Below are 17,008 nucleotides of genomic sequence, written 5' to 3'. Positions count from 1 at the left end.
CTGAAGATACTGAAGAAAAAATTAGTAGTCTGGAGTGATGCCCCAATGGGAGAAGACGGAATAACTCTCCAACAAAATGGAGCCAAGTAGTATTATGTCAATCTTGTTCAGGAATGGTGTTAGAAGAATATGGGAGGGTATTGGCCAAAGGGATTCTAATCTCCTTTCCCTCCTGATTTAAACACAATGGGCATTGCAATATGTAGTATCTTGGAGAGTGAGGCTAGTTTTTCAGATAATACAAGTATTGAATCTCTAAAGGTAAAATTACTTATTTGTTGAAAAGAAATATCTTCAGAAACCATACGTACCTCAGGCTGTAAAGTTCATGTCAGATTAAGGCGTTTAGTGAATACAATAGGATGATATATTGAAAAACGAAATATAAATTATATTTCATTGCACTTTTCTTTATTTTTTTTCTCTGAATGCCTCATTTTTGGCAGTATTTACTGTCTTGTTATTTCAATAAGTATATGTTTACACATGGCTTGATCACCCTGTATAACATTTCCAAGGATGCAGAGATGTCAGCCACCTCTATTACATATATTATGGTATTCAGCATTAGAGGGTTTTTTTATTTTTGAAAGATAAGTAATCTTTTCGTTGGGCTATTTATCTTATTTTGTGTTTGATTGAAACTTACGTGAACATGCGTTGTTCTCCATTTTTTCATAACAAGATTACCTGTAGAAACCTGGCATTTTCACAAAAATTAAAATCACAAGGTTTAGTAAGTTTTTATTAGTGAAAAGCTCTTAAAGTTATATATTTGATATATTCAGGAGATCTCCTTTTATCAAGAAAACCCTGCAAGATCCATAATCACTTCTTATAATCAATTAAAACTCATGATCATTTCATTAAATACTAAGCAACGTACCAAAAGTGTAGAGTTTGACAAAAATAGCCCTTTTCTAAAATAACTATTTTGTTCCTAACGAATAAAATAATTTTGAACATGATTTATGATTGAACAAATATAAAATTTCCATTTCATATTTTCTCTGTATAGAGAATAATTTTCATATATATATTTTGTTTTGATAATAATTGATCTTTGATAAATTAAAATAATGAACTCCTTATATTTTTTTCTTTTCAAATATAACCCTTAAGGCTTTGATGTAAAAATTGTTTCCAACTTCATAGAGTTATATAACAAGTAGTTGCTATTCCATTATTAAGGAGATTGTTCTTGGTATTTGGGCCTAAGCCTATCAATAATCCTTTATTTCAATATGGTATAAAGTATGTTAACTGTTCCTTATAATATATAGATATATCAATATGTAATGTTGTAATTTGTTGATGAAATAAAAGTTTATTTGTATAATTAATCTTTTTTCAAACTCCCGAATGATCATTTTTGTTTCCACATAACTCATAACATGTTTTGAGCAAAGCTAGAAAATAAGTTAAGGAAATATGTTGTGTAAAAATGTGAAACATTTGAAATAAAAGATTTACAGAACTCGGGATGAGGATAATGCAAAATATGGAATATTCCATTGACGATGGATATATAAAGGGTATCATTTTTAGATTTTTTAATATAAATTACTAAAATATATATATAAAGATAGGACGGATCTTTAGTCGTAGATATTCCAGTATATTTCGTGTAGCCGAACTTTTGGTCCGACACCAAAATTAGACAAATACTTGTTTCAAATTTTATGAGTATTTTACCCAACGTTCGAACCTAAATAAAATATGATCTGTATTTAGGTTACGTTTTTTAAGATACCAAAACAATGACTAACTAAAGAACATAATTTTTAGTTATTATTATAACAAAATTGGATACGTCATTATGTTGATTGTATCACGCAGCCTATCCTCCTAAAATAAACAGAAAGTGGTCCAAAATCAGTTTGTAGTTAGTCAATTCTTCCTACTATTAAATTATTATTCAATATTAGTTGATAGTTTGGTCACATCATAATAAAAACTCATTTGGACCTAACACATCATTTACCTTTGTTGTATCATGTAATCTTTCATCCAAAAAGAAACCAAAAAAGGCCCGAAATCACCTGGTAGCTAGCCAAATAAATCAACCCTACAAACTATCTTTTAAGTATTCCAAGACTATTATTGTAATATTGTTTCTCCACAATTTTTAAGATGAATTAAATTTCTGTATTCCATATTAATATCATATATAGTATTTTATGTGATACTGTATTATAATATTGTATGGATGTGTTAAAAATTTGAAAAGGGGTTGTTAGATTGTTTATAGAGTGTCTCTTACCATAAATAACTCAATTATTAAAATTCATTAGCTATTCACTCGGAAATCCGGAGATTCCAGGTCGAAAATTGAATCTGTCTTCTCCTTGAATCGCACGTACTAAGAACTGGTTTCTTAAGACTGGCGTATTATATATGACGCACAGAGTTTGTTGATTATTTTCTCACTCAAATAGTGTCTTTCTACATTTAGGACTGTAGAGCTTGAATCACAGAACCTACACTTTCCTAGATGTGAATTGTACGAGGTTTATTGACCGGAAAGGAATGAGCATAACACACACATGACACTCTTTTCATAATTTATTAGCGACAATAAATTTTTTCCTCACATAAATATTGATTCCGTGAATCATTTGTACTATTTTTTCCAATAATGAATAGAAAAAAGTTCCACCTTCCTTAGAAGTTTTTAAAAATTTTCTTTGTCATCTGAAAGTGGGGATTTCTTACCCAAACTACTATACAAGTCGGCAGTTCATTACATCTTCTATTCATTAGGGGCTACAAATACTTAATTTCATAGAAACTAATAATATTTGTCAATTTATATATTTTTTCACTAATCAATAGAAAAATGTTCAAGCTTCCTTAAGTTTAGAAATTTTTTCCTTTATTAATTAGAATGGTCAATTTTGGCCCAAAATGTCGAAACCAATTCCAGGGTCATTTTAAGTTATTAAATAAAGCTGTATAATGCAAAATTTTTAAAAATTGTTGCAATGCCCATATAGTTTAAACTCTCTGAAACATAATTAGGGTAATTTTTTGGTAATGTCTGTAACCAAAAATCATCAAATTTATGATTTAAAAGATATACATATTTATGGCGTTTTATGCGTCACGAAACTTCTTATCGATCAGCTGTTCGAGCAACTTAATACTATGAAAAAAAAGAAGAAGATTAAAACACTCCCTCTTTTGTAACATTCCTATTTTGTATTAAGGCGGATTATTTCTATATGATAGCCAAAATTTATACATTGGAGGAATAAAATAACCCATGTACAATATATCTATATATCCGACGAGATATGAATAAGAAATGGTATTCATGTCATTTTAGAAACGGAATATAAGTATGTAATAACTTATTATTTTGTCTGTTTATCAAAAAGAATAAATTATGGGATTGCTATAAGACGAGGAAATCGACAGCTAACATCAAAATACACTGGTTAATTTTGTCTTTGCGTTGTAACACTGTGATTAATGTAATGAACACTTATTAGAAGACAAGAAATATCGACAGCTGACAAACAAATGCAGTGTACTTTTTTTGTGTGTTAGTGAGGTAACGCTGTGTTGAACTATTGTGCGATGCAACTGTTTATTTAGATGTTTCTCTAAGCACAAATCAAGAATAATAGAAATGCAACGTTCGATACAGATAGGTAATATAATATTTTATTAAAACTAGGATTAAGTACAAAAAAAAGCAGTAAAAGCTTATTAAGATCTGCGAAAGTTCGTGAACCTCAAGCCGGTTAGGGTCTCGGATCTTCTTGGCTAATGCAATTTTCCTTATTCCGTACCCGAGTTCTACGGATTTGGGTTCAAGATCCATCTTATTTCTGATTATTTTGACAGTCGAGGTTGAGATAGAATAAAAAATCTTGACGTGTTCATGGCGTTAACTTACTAACATAAAAATGTACACTGTTTTTTTGTATCACATTTTTAAATGTTTTACTTTTATTCCCAATTTTTATGCTCATTTTTGTTCCTTATAAATATTCTGAAGGTTGATTGATTTAATTCGAATTAACTTTTGGTGAGCTGATAATAATTCCAAAAATTTAATTAAGAGTAATTATATAGTTGGGAAAAGTTAGCCAACTACCAACTGATTTTGGGTCTTTATTTTTCTTGTTCCTTTTTGGAAGAGACATTGTGAAATACAATAGAGATAATTATGGGTTATCATTATTCCTCATAACTTGTGCGATTTTTCGTATTTGTTGAGAATTTACTTTTTAACTCAATGAAAAAATTGAATTAATAAAGGTTACGTAATTTGTTAAAGAGTAATACTCATAGCTGAAAGTAATATTATTCCCTGGTATGTTTAAAAAACCCCGAAAATTAGCGTCGTCACCCTGATCATTTAAAAAATGTTTTAGGGAAGAGCAACATAGCTGTCATGAGGTTTCATTAAATTATTTATGAACAGCTATAAGACGAGGCAAATAAACACAAACCAGACATAGCATTTTGCAATGACAGAGTCAGGAATTACTCCGACATCGATCCTCAATTTTACTCTGAGTCCGACAAGGACTTATATTCATAACTCCGCAACAATTTACACCAAAAATAGGCAAGAAGTCTTCCTTAAGGGGGAGATGTTAACATGTCCACGACTTATTAAATAATGAATAAAAAAGAAGAAAGATCATATGCATCAACCATTTTTCCTTTTCTAAATTTTAAAGTTATTTTTTCATTACAAACAGTAGTTTTGTATCAGTTCTTATTGAGGACAGCAGTGCCGTCTAGTTCAGTCTCAGTCCGGTCTTGTTTAGTCCAGTCCTACATATCATTCCTATAACTGATAAGTTTCTTTTCTAGATGGCGTTACTCCACTTTGTTTCTATTTTTTATCAGTTCTAGTATAGATAGTCCAAAGGACAGTCCCACGGACTGATAGGACCAATCTTAGGACTTGACTAGACTGGATCGAGGCCTGACACAACACTAATTATAATTCTATTTACCTACAACTCATCCACCCATCCTTTTGTTCCAAAATAATTGATTATGTGATATTTAAAACATTAAAAAAAGAACCTTTGGGTTAGTAACAATGATACAAAATGAAGAAAAAAATGAGAAGAAAATATATTGTGTCTTGTTTAAAAAATAAAAGGATATTTTGTATGATTCTTGGAACTCAAATATGGATTTGCAGTCCAATTATATGTGTCGTCAAAGACTATAAATAATTTGTAAATAGCTACGTATTTCTCAAAAACTCAAATATAATTTTTTGATGAGAAAGATTTCCTTATTATTTTTTATAACTTTAAATTAGTGTCGGATTGATCCTGGGATAGATTTTCTAATCAGTCTTTCACTCCTCACCTCTTTTTTTTATAGTTCCGAAATTTTTTACCATTCAACGGTACTAAGGACCAATTAGTCGGTCTTTCAATCTTACAGTTCTTCCTATCTTTTTATTTTTTTTCACACCTAGCAAGGATTGAAGGATATAAAAAATTAAAGAAAATACTGAATGATAGCTAGAACTTAAAATACACGTTCTAGTCACACATCTCCTACTTTGAACTTAAGGTATTTCGTCTCTTTGAAAGAGATTATGATTAAAATTCAACAACTGAATTGACAAAGTTCGTTACTGCGTTATTTAATCTGTTGTAGTTACCATAAAAGACCGATAGGGACTGGTCCTAGGGAAGACATATTTTATTAGGATCAGACTGATAGGACAGCAGTTCTTTTTAGTTCTTTTCGAGCGACCCAACACTACTATATGTACAAAATTACTCTTTTGAATGTACTATGAATGGATAATGTAATAGATTATTTTTAAAAGTTGTGTCATTCTTAAAATTTAATCAATTCAAATTTTAATTTTTGTATTGCTGTAATCCGGAGTGGACATCCAGGTTATGAAAAAAAACAAAAAAAAAACAACGTAAAATACATTAATTTCTTATAAGGTCTCATCAAATTTGAAGGATAAAGAAATAGGTCATGAAAAGGGTTGTTCTTATTCTAAACATACATGAACAGAGCGGTAGAAAGCTTAATTAAAAGTGTGAGAAAGGCTTTAAACAGAATTATGGACTATAAAAACGTCATGTTAACCCCAGATTAATGGTTTAAAATATTTTATGAAATAACGTAAATTCTAGGCCATTATTTCCTATTAGTTCAGCCAACCCTTTGTTTGTTGTACGGGGATGGAATTATATTTTACCAACTAGATGAATCCGAATCTAGTTATCTTTGTAAAAGCTTCCAACTCATTCAAGGAAAAACTAATATGTTCTTGAAATTATACATAAGATTTATGCCTCCTCAGTTAATAATGACGCCAAAATGGTTCAAAACGTTAAAAAAATTAAAAAAGTTTATTATGTGACGGAAAAGCGGGTATTGTCACAAAAAGTTATCATGATAAGATGGCTTAGTCAGAAAACTGAGGATCAAGACATCAACGATGTAATATGATCGCCCTACCGGGTGGTCCATTTAAATCTGCGCACTTTCACATTTAATAATTAATTAAGGCCGAGTGATTGAAATAAATTCATATTTCGATATATCAAAGCATAAATAATTAGTTACAAAACGAAACAAACTTGAGCCTCTAACTTACGTACAAGTCGAGAAAATGACGCTTGAACTATTTGGATTGCACGAATGGAAACAAAACAACCCAGGCCAATACCCTCCTGTCCATGAGGATCCATGCAAGATCTCGGGGTTTTACACAAGACTGTCGGGGGTGGAGAAGCCCCTTTTGCAACCAACAATGAAAGAAAACTATCTCCTCCGTTGCAAAACTCTTTTGAATCAGTCTTTTCAGTTCTTTTGAACTCTTTTTGACACTTTTGCCTGAAAGCCTTATTGGCCGCTAAGGGTGACTACATTAATGATTAAGAGAGCTCAGACAAACATCTATTTATAGAATTAGTTTTGTTGAAATTCTATCGTTATCAAAAGTTTGTATCGAGTTGAAGTTTAAAATTCTAAGTGTTCAGATTTTAATGGACCACTCTGTATGTCAAAATTATGTCTGTTGGCTACAAGAGAGGAATTATAAGAAGATAGTGTTCTTAAGAAAAGAACTTGAAGAACTTGTTAACTCTGTTAATTGCTATTTATTTCTATAAGTATTGGTATAGTTTTCAGTCTAATTACTATCAAGTGTATGACGTCATATTGTACTGATAAATCAAATGCAAATAATTTATCTGAAGAGGACTGGATTGACCTCACTCAAATAATTAGCCGGTTGATATCTATTTTCTCTCACATTCTTTGTAATATGAATAATAATAACAGTGTATTTAGTAATGTAGAAAATGTAGTTCAATTAAAAGTTTTAACAAACTTAATAAAATATATATACATAATTAAATCCGTTTTATTATAACAGTTACTAAAGGAGTAAAATGGGAGAAGTCCTAAAGATCAAGGTCCGTTTATTCTAGATTTACATAAGTTTGTATAAAAATCAAAGTCTTACAATATAATACCTTTTTTGAGTTTTTTGATAATAAGTAGAGTCAGTTGTTTTAAAGAATACAAGAGTCAATATATAAAAACTAATTAGAACAACTGAAAGGAATATTCACTGCATCTTTGTTTATTTCAATAAGGGAGCTGTACCACGTCGTTACATTTATTGTATCACGCAACTTCTCCTACAAAATTCTCAGAAAAAAAAGCTCTAAATCATCTAGTAGTTAGCCAAATAAGTCAATCATACCAACTGCTATTTGTATACTCGCAAACTATCACATTCATATGATTTCTTCACCATCTATAAAATAAATAACATATTATTAAAATCTACATAGTATTTTATTTGCTACTTTATTATGATATTGCTTCGTAATAATTTAAGCAATATGAGTAGATATGATTAATTATTATGTTATTTCTATGAAAAAATAGGCAAAATTTCTCAATAGAAATAATAAAATACCCAATATATATATACTTTATAAACGACGAAGGATCAACAAGAAATTATATTGCCGTTCTTTTGGAAACGGAGCATATATATAAAATAACTTAGTTGACAAGAGAATACATAGGGTATTTTTGGTTAGTAAGATAACGACGTGGTGCATGCCCCTGAATAATCTATTTTGTTAGTTTTCTGTTTCTTGTTGTAATTGCTCTCATATGTCATAATTTGTGAGCATTTTCACTATATGTTAAGATTTGAATAAGATATAAAAGCTGGTCTGTAAAAATGAATTCGCTCTTGCAGGCGTTTTGCATGTAACATACCGGAAGCACTGGGTTGTTTGGTTTTGTTAGTGAGCGCTCGAGTTACTAAAGTACTCATCAGTCATCCCGTCATATAGCATAAGTCTTACAAAACTAATTCATTATTTTTTAAATGATTGGATCCTTGAGGGCCGAGATTGTTTAATGATGACGTCTGTGAGACGGATTTTGTGTCCGATTTAGGACGGGATCAGATCAAGTGTTAACATTTAGGGAATTATACATCTATACTAAATTTATATTACCGGCAAAATTATAAATCAAATATCAACTATTCCAAATTTTGAGCCGAGTAGAACAAGTTGTAAGGGTATTTTGTCGAATATTCTTTTTTCTAAATTGAAAATAAATTTAACTAACTTTTTATGTGGGAACGTATTTGATAAATTCCTTCCTACATTTGTTTTTTATCATTGCTTACAGTATTTATAATAACGTAAGCTGACTAAAATATATAATATATATAAAAATTGAGATACCATCGGTCATATTTTAAATTACGCAAATATATAGCTTATTAAATGTTTATAAAAGAGTTTGATTTTATATAGGAAATCAAACCCCTATGTTTTAATTGTCAAAAATCAGGTTTAAAAAATAAAAAAATATATTCGGTTTTTTTTGCTCGTAATGTCGACCCTGTCGGTTTGTCCAAATTTAGTCAGTCACAAATAATTTTTCCAAATAATGACACTTAATAATTGGAATAAAGCAACTCTTTCTTGCCTTCGGAGAGTTCAGCATAGGTGAATTCCTTAATTTTAAAGAGTGGTTCATGATTAGTGATGTAAACAGTGTGTATTTTTTTGCATGAATGTTTTTTTATATTGCTATTCTGCAGAGTGATTTTTCTTTTCCTTAGCTATTGTCTTTAATATTTAACTCCTGAGTAGTGAACTTTCTTTCCTTTTTATATTATTTTATACTTGATTGAACATTCGTGTTTGCTCATAAACGACGGAGAGTAACCTTGAGGATTTGTTGAGAGGTTATAATTGAAAGCCTTTGTTGGACTCAAAGTAGAATTGGGTATGGACATCAGAGTAATTCTTACCGTTGTCCTTGTTTTGTTTTTATTTATCCCCCCGTAGCAGCTGTTTGTAACTGATTGATGTCCACGTTATGACAGCTAAGCTGGTCTCCTCCAAAACATTCTTCAAATTGTCAGGATTATCATGTTGACTTTTGGTTTTTTTTTTTTTACATGCCCAAAATAGACACCATTTTCATCAGAAGATATTACTGGAAATGGTTAGGGGAGAATGATGGGATTATTATTATTTAGTCGTGTTCTTGTTAAAATAAAAATTGTAAAGTAGGCTTTCTAAATTTCACTTCACCTACAAAAAAAATCAATTTTCTACAAAAATCAAAAGGCATTGATTTATTTAAATAAAAAATTATAATATCTATGTCAGTTGGAGTCAATGATAAAATGTATGTACCATGCGTTCGAAAAGGCTTTGACTACATATATGACGACACTTTAAGAAGTTTTGTAAAGTTTCGATCACTTTTTTCAATTGATATCAATTGAAGCTGGACTTCCTAATTAACGAAAATGTGATTTAATATTGTTATATATTAATTATTAATACAAATGGAAAAAGAAGTTGCCACATCGGTACGTGGCATTCATAGCAACTCTGACATTTTTAAGAGGGAACATGACAAAGTGAAAAAATTGTTAGAAGATGGGAAATCCCATTAAATCGGCCTAGAAGTGGTAGACCAATAAAATTCACCTTTGAGGCTGCGAAACATGTATTTGAGGTCAATCCAACCATGAACATGTCAGAGTTTACCAGGAAATTGAAGATGAGCAAGTCTAGAGTCTCATAGCTGTTCAATGTGCTGAAGGGAGATCTCCGAGGTATGTTGAAGGGCCTCTGATAACTCAAAAGCAAATGGATGTCCGTGTGGATCGCTGCAAGTGGATAATAAATGACTTTAAACACAATGATGATGCATGGCATCATAGCATCAACAGGTGACAAATTTTTAAAAGAACTACAAGACCTTTAAGAAGTCTGGAACGAAGTCGTGGGTATTCCAACAAAATGGTGCTTCACCAAACACGGTTCAAGCCTGGATGAGAAATTTTGCAAGAATTTCTGACCCAAAGACTTTTGACCTCCCCTCCTTTGGAATTTTCAATATGGTGGTATATTGAGTCCATAGCCTGTAAAGTCCACCACAGCAGCATCATTAACCTAATATCCTCTATAGAGTCCCCTTGAAGGAGGAAGATGTCCTGGACATACATTGCTAAAGATTGTTCTGCCTTCCGACCTCGTCTGGAGCCTGTAATTGAAGCTGATGGAAATAAAATTCTAAAATAATATTCTTTATAATGTGTAAATAAATAAGTATTTTTTAAGATTTTCATGTATAACCTCATTTTGATCTGTTGTGTATCGTCAATTGTAGCCGAATCAAAGTGGTACAATACTTTTCAAACACTCGGTATGTATGTGAGATATAAAATATTGATTTTCCTTTTGAGTTGCAATCCATTTATAGTCAATGATAATGATGGGAACCACTTTATGTGACCCCTATGATCTCATAAGAATCTATTTTTTTACTTGCGCTATAACTAATATCTAAGAAAGTATCAAAAGGTTCTAAAAGCCTAAATTTATTAGTTGTTATCCATATATTTCATGTTAGGACTCAAAAAGTAGGAAAAGACTATGCACAGTTACAATACTATTTGTTTATGTATCATTTACTTAAAGCTGCTGTTACTAAGACTCGGCAAATTTAAAAAATGTAGTCAGTGTGACAGTCCTTATTTTGGACTAAAGACCAAGTCCCGTCAAGTTCCGTCCTAATACTTATAAAGTTAGGTCCTTGATGACGCCACTCAACTTTTTTTAAATAAGTTCTAGTACTGACAGTCCGAAGGACTGCTTCCAAGACTGATAGTACCGGTCCTAAGACTAAACTGGATTGACACAACGCTAGTTATGGAAAACAATTTCAAAAATTAAATTTCAAGTATACCTGTACACTACAGGTACACTCCCAAAAATATAATCCTACTGACGCCCCTGATTATTGAGTGATTTTTTTTTCTGTTTCAAAATTTGGAGGTATAAATAAATGAGAAGAATGAAATAATAGACAGCAAAAAATTTTTTACATACATAATAAAAACCCTTTTATTATTCGATGAACTATAACATATTTTACAAATATAATATATGAATGATAATACCTATAAAATACAATCCCTCGAGGATCCAGGAAACCTAGGTATTACAAAATACAGATTTCGAAGAAATTATCGAGTGAGCCCTTTATCGGGCAAAGGGAATGGCGTACTGATAATTATAATTAGGCGTCTCAACAACAACGTTGTTATCTCCAGAAATTCCAAACAAGGAAGTTAATTTGTTTCCTCCTCCGGGCTTAGCAACAGAATTATTTGTTGAGGGACGAGAAGGTTTGGATGGTCTTGTAGGCCTAGGGGGTTGAGTAGGCTTGGGTGTAGCAGCTTGGTTTTTAAGAACATCAATATTGAATTGAATTGCTTCAATGATGACGGGTCTAAGAGCACTAAGAACTTGCTCAATGACGTATTCAACTCGGCTTGAAAAGATGGTGAACCGGGATTGGGTACGGAATATGGTTTGAATGGTTTGACGAATGAGGGGAGTCATTTTATTGATAACTGCTCTGACAATTTGCTGTTGGTTAACATTGTTGAGGTTTCTTAGACCCTTAAGCTCAGTGATCACAAAATTTTGTACTTCTCCATTCAATTGCTGAATCACAACTTGTACGAATTCTCCAATGAGAGCATCTTGAGACGCAAATTGTTGAAGTGCAATCTCAATGTATCTGATAATGATGCTTCGGAGACGAGATATAATTTCATCAACTAAGGCATTGAATCGAGATGGGGAAATAGATGAGAAACGAGAGTCAGACCTTTGTAAATTCTTCAAAGATGAGATAATGATAGGTCTGAGTCTCTCGATTATAAGATTAACTAATGATTGTGTGTCGGCATTGGCCAAAGATCCAGAATATCCTTGGAGTTCAGCATTGACTTCACCTTCAATTTGTCCTTCAACTTGGGAAACAACAGCTTGAATGAGTGGACCCTCAGCAGCTCCACTTTGTTCATTGATCTTTTTTAATCCAGATTCGATAGAAGCTATAATGATGGGTCTGAGTTTGATTAAGATTTTGGTGGTAAGGGACTCAATATCAGATTTGAATCCAGTAAACTTAGAGTTGCTGTTTACAGTACTTCTGATTACTTTAATGATTGATGGTCGAAGAGTGGTTAAAATAGCATCAGCTAAAACACTTACGTCATTTTGGGAATGAGCTCTGATTTCAGAAAGGACAGCAGATTGAATATCACGTTCCAATCTTTGAACAATGATTTCAACCAATTCAAGGGTTAAAGTTTCAATGTTGGATGAGCCAAAACCTGAAGAGGAACTGCTGGATGAGCCAAAGCCTGAAGATGAACCACTGGATGGACGGTTGGAACCAGATGATGGACGAGTTCCAAATCCAGAAGATGATCCAGAAGTGGTAGAAGTTGGCCTACTTGGTCTAGATCCAAAACCAGAAGATGAGCCAGAACCGAAAGATGTTGGTCTGCTTGAACCAGTTGATGGACGGTTAGATCCAGATGAGGGCCTGCTTGAACCAGATGATGGTCGGCTAGATCCAGATGATGGACGAGTTCCAAATCCAGAAGATGAGCTGGAACCAACGGAAGTTGGTCTGCTTGAACCAGTTGATGGGCGGCTTGATCCAGATGAGGGTCTGCTTGATCCAGAGGAGGGTCTGCTTGATCCAGATGATGGACGAGTACCAAATCCAGAAGATGATCCGGAAGCAGTAGAAGTTGGTCTACTTGGTTTAGATCCAAACCCAGAAGATGAGCCCGAACCGACAGAAGTTGGTCTGCTAGAATCAGTTGATGGACGGCTTGATCCAGATGAGGGTCTGCTAGATCCAGATGATGGACGAGTTCCAAATCCAGAAGATGAGCTGGAACCAACGGAAGTTGGTCTGCTTGAACCAGTTGATGGGCGGCTTGATCCAGATGAGGGTCTGCTTGATCCAGATGAGGGTCTGCTTGATCCAGATGATGGACGAGTACCAAATCCAGAGGATGATCCGGAAGTAGTAGAAGTTGGTCTACTTGGTTTAGATCCAAACCCAGAAGATGAGCCCGAACTGACAGAAGTTGGTCTGCTTGAACCAGTTGATGGACGGTTAGATCCAGATGTGGGTCTGTTTGAGGCAGATGATGGGCGGTTGGATCCAGATGAAGGTCTGCTTGAGCCAGATGATGGACGAGTACCAAATCCAGAAGATGAGCCGGAACCAACGGATGTTGGTTTGTTTGAACCAGATGATGGACGGTTGGATCCAGATGAAGGTCTACTTGAGCCAGATGATGGACGAGATCCAGAAGATGGACGAGATCCGGAAGATGGACGAGATCCAGAAGATGGACGAGATCCGGAAGATGGACGAGATCCAGAAGATGGACGAGATCCGGAAGATGGACGAGATCCAGAAGATGGACGATATCCGGAAGATGGACGAGATCCAGATGATGAGCTGGAACCAACGGAATTTGGTCTGCTTGAACCAGTTGATGGACGGTTGGATCCAGATGAGGGTCTGCTTGAACCTGTTGATGGACGGCTAGATCCAGATGAAGGTCTGCTTGAACCAGATGATGGACGGCTAGATCCAGATGAAGGTCTGCTTGAACCAGATGATGGTCGGCTGGATCCAGATGAAGGTCTGCTTGAACCTGTTGATGGACGGCTAGATCCAGATGAAGGTCTGCTTGAACCAGATGATGGACGGCTAGATCCAGATGAAGGTCTGTTTGAACCAGACGATGGACGGCTAGATCCAGATGAAGGTCTGTTTGAACCAGATGATGGCTTGCTAGATCCATAAGAGCTTCCAGTGGATGAAACTGATCCAATTGAGGATCCTCCGTGGTTTTGGCATTGAATTTTGGTTTGTTTACTAACAATTTCAACAATGAATGGTCTGAGTTGAGCAATGATTTGATCAATCAATATAGCAGAATTTTCTCCTTGTCCAGACAAATTACCGGTGGGTTTCTTTCCTGGCTTGTTCTTTCCAGAGTTGAAGCTAGTATTTCCTTGAATAGCAGATTCAACACCCTGAAGAATTGCAGGCTCAATTTGAAGAATAACATTGTCGACAACTTCATTCACATTCAAATTCAACCCCGAACTGGAGATGATTCTACGAACAGTAGTGGTAATGATGGGTCTAAGCTTCTTCACAATTGTTTGAACAAGATTGCTTGGAAGAAAGTTAGGAGCATTGACATTTGTTTTTCTCAAGACCAGTTCAATGGTTTTTGTAATTTCAATTTCAATTTCTTGAATGACTTGGGATACAATAACATTGATGTCTGAGGCTCCAGCATGGCCCGATGCATAGTCTTCGACGACTTGACGGGATTCAGTATATTCACCATTTCCTCCAATTTCGTACTTGATGGTTACAAGGGAGCCCAAGGGATCAATATACGAGTATTCACCTCCTCGCGCCGTTTGGACATTTGTGATAAATACACATCCCTTAGGAATTGTTGGAATGGGCTGTAATGAAGATATAAAAAAAAAAGTGATAGAGTGTATGTTTTTATAATCTTCTTTGTTTTCTTACTTCAGATCTTCCAAATGATGATCCACTGAGAGTAAGGATGAGAGAGAGAACAATAAATACCTAAAAAGAGTTGGAAATGATAAATGTTATTCCTCATTTGTGGTGGACTCCTGTTCCTCACCTTCATGATAAATATTAAGTTATTTGAATGTTTCATATATTGTTTTGGGCTCTAACCCAAGTCCAAAATGATTCCATAATCACTCATATTCTCACTGTATATATACTTTTTTGAACACGCGCAACCCGGTCAAAAAAGAAAAAAAAGGGGGGAAAGAAGAAGAAGATGGGTAGAATAGAAAAGTAAATCCGCAAACAAGGCGCTTCTTCATTCTTAGGTATTTTATGAGTTCGAGCAATGTATGTATTATTTTTTTGTTATTGTTAGTATTATCATTTTGCAAATACATACGAGTACATGGATCTCATGTGTCTAAAAATATAATTTTCATTTAAACAAGGAAAGATTGACAAAACAGGGATTTATGCACAGGGCTTCAAAAAGAAAGAGTCTCCCATCTACAAAAGTTCCATACTGTCAATATTAACATTTCTATAATTACTTTAATTTTCTGCAAATGAGCAAAGTTTCCTATTTTCCTCAATTTACGTTAGTATTCCCTTTGTATTCCTAAATACTATATAAAAAAATAGATCAGGTAAATATTTTGGCCATTCTTCCTGGATTAATAAGATGTGGGTAGAGGTGGATGGGGCACTACATTGGGGGATACTAGAAATATTATTATTTTGGGAAAAAGTAATTTGGTATTTTTATCTTCAATGCTTAATAAGAAGTGTTACAATCATCCAACTTCGGCCTAGTATTCCCCATTCGATAAATTGTTACCACCAACGAGTATCCAACTTCATAATGCCCTTTTTGTTGAAATCCTTGTCCCTATTGGCAAAAAACTCGCCCAAGCAATTTTCACAAGCCTCTTTTGAGGTAAAATTTGCATATATTTTGGCTATATACAGGAATAGATCGTTGTCACTTGGTGCCAGGTGCGGACTGTATGCATAAGAACTTCCTATCCGAGCTCTTGATCTTCTGGCACTACTTCAAAGATCTGTGCGACCTGGTGTTGTCTTGATGTTGTCTTGTTGTCTCCTAATTAACGACTGAACCAGCCAAGCGCCATACGGTGAAAAAAGTGCTTGTCGTATTATAAACTCACACTTTTTCAAGGTTTTATCGTAAGATCTGATGTGATCAATAATGAAAAAAGTATAACTTAGTTAATCAGCGGGAAATACGAAATTACGTTTCTCCCAACTCTGAGCAACATTTCCAATGTTTTTATTCTGAATAATTGTGGCAATTCTGATTATCTCATCGAAGTTCCCACGAGTGAGTTTAGTACGATATTTACATTCAGCATATTTATCCCAAATAAAGCAGACTTGCAGAACCATGTTGATCCGAACATGCCACAAACACAAAGAAGCTCAAATCTTGGTGGCAATCCAATCCAAAGTTATTTGGTAGAAGGTGATTACTTCAACATGTTCTTTAATTCATCATTTGATTCCAGGTCAATCAACTTGACTTGCAGTCCAGCAACACTTACATTGTTTAAAAATTGAAAAACTTTCTCATTCCATTCACCATTTGGCAGAGATGATAATGGGTACTTAACCAGTTAAAATACACCATCACAATCATCGAAAATTTGAAATCTTTGATCAAATTCTCTGATAAAACCATCGATAAATTGCTTATATTATAGTTATTTCATATTTTTTGCGGGCATAATTAAATGCACTCGCAGACCAGACTTGAGAATCCCTGGTCTAATCAAGACTAACTTTTTCCATCACTTTTACCCATTTCTGTCTCTCTCCTTGAGATTTGATGAGAACTTATTTTCTCTGTTTTTGCATCTCAAATGATCTGTTTTAAAACCCAGAACATTAATCCCGCATCTGTACCTAAATTAAAATCTAAAGTTTTATTAATGTTAAGAGTGTAACTGCTCTTAAAAAAACTATATTTACACCAATATATACAGATTGACTATTTAATAGTAAGATCAGTCGTGTCGCTTTTTTT

General features: G+C 33.7%; 1 protein-coding gene across 1 annotated transcript; it reads right to left on the bottom strand.

Annotated features, from left to right (window-relative positions):
* Positions 1 to 11,393: 11,393 nt before the first annotated feature.
* LOC121119112 (uncharacterized) lies at positions 11,394 to 15,269 on the bottom strand. Its single transcript, XM_071888547.1, has 3 exons — positions 15,074 to 15,269; positions 14,953 to 15,012; positions 11,394 to 14,885 (listed from the first exon to the last, which is right to left on the bottom strand). The coding sequence occupies exons 1-3, from the start codon at positions 15,107 to 15,109 to the stop codon at positions 11,559 to 11,561; spliced, it is 3,423 nt and encodes a 1,140-aa protein (XP_071744648.1). The 5' UTR covers positions 15,110 to 15,269; the 3' UTR covers positions 11,394 to 11,558.
* Between the last annotated feature and the right edge of the window lie 1,739 nt (positions 15,270 to 17,008).

Source organism: Lepeophtheirus salmonis, chromosome 1, assembly GCF_016086655.4.
Source record: "Lepeophtheirus salmonis chromosome 1, UVic_Lsal_1.4, whole genome shotgun sequence".
Classification (NCBI taxonomy): domain Eukaryota; kingdom Metazoa; phylum Arthropoda; class Copepoda; order Siphonostomatoida; family Caligidae; genus Lepeophtheirus; species Lepeophtheirus salmonis.
The sequence above is the reverse complement of the archived record's forward strand: the minus strand, read 5'-3'. Positions and strand labels throughout refer to the sequence as shown.

What these genes read in the sequence shown, in the direction of transcription:
- LOC121119112 (XM_071888547.1), bottom strand. Translation starts at nt 15,109, where the DNA reads ATGAAACATTCAAATAACTTAATATTTATCATGAAG. An exon ending in ACTTAATATTTATCATGAAG is followed by an intron (nt 15,013 to 15,073) that starts GTGAGGAACAGG and finishes AACTCTTTTTAG; the next exon opens with GTATTTATTGTTCTCTCTCT. An exon ending in CATCATTTGGAAGATCTGAA is followed by an intron (nt 14,886 to 14,952) that starts GTAAGAAAACAA and finishes TCTTCATTACAG; the next exon opens with CCCATTCCAACAATTCCTAA.